The sequence below is a fragment of the Lottia gigantea genome (genome assembly GCF_000327385.1).
Source record: "Lottia gigantea unplaced genomic scaffold LOTGIsca_8, whole genome shotgun sequence".
NCBI classification, from domain to species: domain Eukaryota; kingdom Metazoa; phylum Mollusca; class Gastropoda; family Lottiidae; genus Lottia; species Lottia gigantea.
In genome coordinates this window covers 535,946-540,728 of record NW_008710662.1, presented here as the reverse complement: position 1 = coordinate 540,728, position 4,783 = coordinate 535,946, and the positions used below count along the sequence as shown (strand labels likewise).

At 33.4% G+C, this 4,783-nt stretch overlaps 1 protein-coding gene across 1 annotated transcript; it reads right to left on the bottom strand.

Moving 5' to 3' along the window:
• Window positions 1-1,319: 1,319 nt before the first annotated feature.
• Window positions 1,320-4,783, bottom strand: LOTGIDRAFT_155246 (hypothetical protein; the record flags this gene model as incomplete). The annotated part of the gene is made up of 6 exons (XM_009066823.1): window positions 1,320-1,380; window positions 4,083-4,166; window positions 4,233-4,316; window positions 4,383-4,466; window positions 4,533-4,616; window positions 4,683-4,783. The coding sequence occupies 6 exons, from the start codon at window positions 4,781-4,783 to the stop codon at window positions 1,320-1,322; spliced, it is 498 nt and encodes a 165-aa protein (XP_009065071.1).

Below are 4,783 nucleotides of genomic sequence, written 5' to 3'. Positions count from 1 at the left end.
AGAATGTCACGGCTTTAAGTTAAAAAAAAATATTTTGGGTTATGAATGAACGTTAGTCGTGATTATTCAAGGGAGAGAATTTATTACAACAGTTATGTCACATGTAATTAATAGTTCCACCATTCGGGACTGCGATCATTTGCGATCTTACGGCGCCAAAAATGTACTGGGTTTCCGGAAAACGTGAAGAAAACCGAGAAAATGGCCCATAAAATCACAAAAGGCCTACCTTATCAGTAATATATGCGACCATATTGCGTTCCCAAGTCAACCTTTTCATAAAATCTGGTTGCATTTCACTTTTATTGCGTTCACGGAGATGTTACACCGCTGGTCTAAAGACATTTTCGAGTCTGTGGCGATCTCAAGAGTGATATCTAAAGCTGTCTACGGGCTAATACCACGCTTATGGCGACTCAGCTAATTTTCTGTCACCTTATCAGCCTAGTAAGGACGCATATTCTGTATGGTGGGCTATAATCAGCTATATCAGTATTATTTGAATATATAGCACATTTTGTCATTCATCAGCATCGTTCACACAATTGCTATTCCAGGGCACAAATCTACCTGCTAATTTCCACACAAGGTAAAAACAAACGAAGAGACTAGATAATCTACTCAGGTTTGAAATTTGGGTCGCTATGACACATTTTACCGGGTTACATTTAGCTTTACATCACTTGCGTCTGAAAAAATTGCTTAAAGAACAGAAAAAAAAACGATTGTCGGAATCTTTAATGTACAATATGCTGAATTTGACACAGAGATTTGAAAGAAAACTGTTTGAGAAGAAAGGAAAAAAGAAGAATAAACTGATTAGTAGAAAATGTATCGTTTTCCAAACCGAGAAATTCAATTATTTTCTCAGCTGAAATGGATGTCTTGAAGCTAAATCAAAGAAAATTGAATTGCGATCAATGCATGTTAGTTTTAAACATTTGCGATTTTTCCTTAAAGAGTTGTCTACAGAACTCATCACCTTTGGCAAATAGGTCGCAATTGCTTGCAGTCAGATTTGGTGGATGTTTGATATTATTACTTACATGTAGTTGTCGAAATAACAAGAATTGATGACCGCATCTGAACATTTCGCATGTGTTCTCGGTAAACCTAATGGAAAAATACATACTTGTTTTAATATATATGGCGATAAAAAGGTTCTTCGTTGATTTCAGTATTTTAACTACGTGTATTTGTGAGACTTATATTGTTGTTATCTAAATAACAAGAATTGATGACCGCATCTGAACATTCCGCTGGTTTTCCTGGATGGGAAAATACAATCTTGTTCCGATATTTGGTGATACAATGGTTCATCATCGATTGTAGTGTATTAACTGTGTATTTTCTCTAATAACAATGACCGCATTCGAACATCTGAAAATATACATACATCGTTAATCTAATATTTGTTAAAATATGTAGCAAGGAAATGATGATTTCTGGGATTTACCGATTTCCTCAATATCTTGTTGGATATTTCTATTTGAATATAGAGCTCCTTTCATTGCTCTTGAATTTAAACTTATAATTTCTCTTTTTCTATTTCTAATTTTCAGCATCAACGCCTTTGGATATTTTCATAAAAAGCAGTTTAAGAAATTTGATAAACTTCAGTAATTTCAAAAGTAATAAATTATAACTTGCTAATGTAGTGTCATTTTCATTAAAGTATCTTATATCAACTTTGTTTTTTTACCAAAACATAATTAGTAAAATGAGAAACGCAATTTTTCTTCATATGAATATGTGCATTGTCTAGCGTGAGGAGTGTAAGAAGGAAACGGTGGTGCCATGTTGCAGCGAGAATTTTGAAAATTTAGCACGCATTAATTTTCGCACTGTGTATGTGCCACATACGTAATACATGCATGAACATAGTACAAAATCGACGCAAACAATGTCGACGCGTGAACATAGTTTGAACTATGCACACAAAATACTTAACCTATACTTAAACAAGTAGTGCCATTGAATATCCATGTGTGTTACTGCGGCAAATTTTGTGGTCGTGCATTGTGAGTGCGCGAACAGGCCGCTCCGCTACAAAGCACCAAAATGGCATACCTTACCTCGACCTCTGCGCGGCATTGCAGAAATACAATTTGTGCAAGTGTCAGTGTGGCATGATAAACAATATATTGGTCGGCTTTTGAGACAAGAGTGTGTGTAGTATAAATTCACTAAATATATTGAAAATTGAGATCAATAGCTACCACGGTAACTCTGTTTTGTTATTCAAGTTTATATGTGGCCAGTTCGTGACTTTAAACTACACAGTGTTCAATATATTGAAGCACTTTGGAGTTAAAAATATGAAATGAGATCATTGTGGTGATTATGGCACTGTCTCGTCCAGTTCACTTACCTAGCTCAATTAGAAAATAGATCAGGAAGTAAGACGAATTCTCTGCTTATCTAATTTTCTCCTTTCCTTCTGATCTCATTCAGGGCGCATGTATTTCATCGCTGAAACTCCATTTTAGATCAAAATATTGGACACCCGAGTTAGAATTTCAAAGACAAGTTCTTGATAACGATACTTATCTATCTACTTGAATTAAATAGTTATTGATAATCAATATAATAATAAATAGTTAATTACTAGTTAGTATTATTATATATAATCTTGAGATGTTAGTACATTGTAAAAATTACTTCTTATCTCGGTTCCTCACTTCTTGTAATGATTTCTTGAGATTTTTGCCAATCTTGAACTCATTGAAATCAAATAAAAAATGTAGGTTGTCTTGTCATACTCTAACGGAGAGTTAGTAAAAATAATTCGGATTAGCTTTCAATATTTCTTAAAATTCCGTAAAATCTGTTTTTGATTAGCAAGTTTTTGGTGTACGCGAAATCAATAAACGCAATAGCTTATTTAGCACCAATTTTCTTTCCTTACATCGACCTCATGCCGAAGTAAGCGTATTTAGACGTGCACCACTTTTAAAATTATTTTCATACTCTTGTATAAGTGAAGAAACCCACGATACAAACTAGCTGTATCTGTATTTTAATTAGATTACCCTAATTAAGGATTGCATTTCATTATAAAATCTAATTTCAGATACCTGCAATTCTTGTATTACCGCTAATTAAAAATTAGTATTCATCACAAATTGAAGAACATAATTAACTTCATTTCTCATCAGATTTAAATTCGCCTTATATTCCGGGTTAGGTGTCATGTATATATTAATTGTGAGTGTAGTTCGGGAAGAGCCAGTTGTTAATTGAAATTATTGTAAAAGAAAAAACATTGCAGATAATCATGTGGGAGTCTGAAAACATCAGGCTTATTTCAATTTATTTCCCTAGAGACATTCATTTACATTAATCACGACTTAAATAACATAAATGAATAGACAGCTAAATAAAATATCAGAAAAATGAATAGATAGATAGATAAGATCGATAGACAGATAGATAGACAGGTATAGAAATCAGGCTAAACGATAACAACTGAATTATATTTTACTATAAATAAATATATCAATGGTAGTAATGGTAGATGTAGCACGAACTAAGCAGCAGGACACAGGTGAATGGATATTATGTATATAGTATGCTTTGCGGTCAGTGTAACATAGCTCAGTGTCATTTCACTTTACATAAAAAAAGAAGCCTTATTACAACCAGACAAATACATTTAAAGAGTTAATTGTACGATTTCAATTCGCCTTCATTAACGGTGTGTCCAGAGAAATTACGATGTCTGAGAAACCACAGAGTTTATTCATATAATTAATGGCAATTCAAAACCATCTAAACCTCTCATATAGACACCTTGATGTTCTATTATAAAAAGTTCAGTTGGACCTTATCTATCCACTAATGTTCAGAATGTCACCCAAGATACCATGTCATCGGGCCATATTAAATTGTATCAAACATAGTTTGGTATCATCTGATACACCTACAACCTCTAAGATAACACAACATGTCCGTTGTATAAAATCGCAAAGAGAACACGACCTGTCAGTATTGTACAATATGTAGTAGAACACAACCTGTCAGTATTGTACAATCTCTAGTAATATCAGTATTATAAAATCGCTTGTGGTACACAGACTTACTCTTGTAGATGTTCTACATCAAGTACAAGTATCTCGGAGATAACACAACCTGTCAGTATTGTACAATATGTAGTAATACACAACCTGTCAGTATTGTACAATCACTATTAATGCCAGTATTATAAAATCGCTTGTGGTACACAGACTTACTCTTGTAGATGTTCTACATCAAGTACAACTATTTCTAGGATAACACAACCTGTCAGTATTGTACAATATCTAGTAGAACACAACCTGTCAGTATTGTACAATCTCTAGTAATATCAGTATTATAAAATCTCTTGTTGTACACAGACTTACTCTTGTAGATGTTCTACATCAAGTACAAGTATCTCTAGGATAACACAACCTGTCAATATTGTACAATCTCTAGTAGAACACAATCTGTCAGTATTGTACAATTTCTAGTAATGTCAGTATTATAAAATCGCTTGTGGTACACAGACTTACTCTTGTAGATGTTCTACATCAAGTACAAGTATCTCTAGGATAACACAACCTGTCAGTATTGTACAATATGTAGTAATACACAACCTGTCAGTATTGTACAATCTCTATTAATGCCAGTATTATAAAATCGCTTGTGGTACACAGACTTACTCTTGTAGATGTTCTACATCAAGTACAACTATTTCTAGGATAACACAACCTGTCAGTATTGTACAATATGTAGTAGAACACAACCTGTCAGTATTGTACAT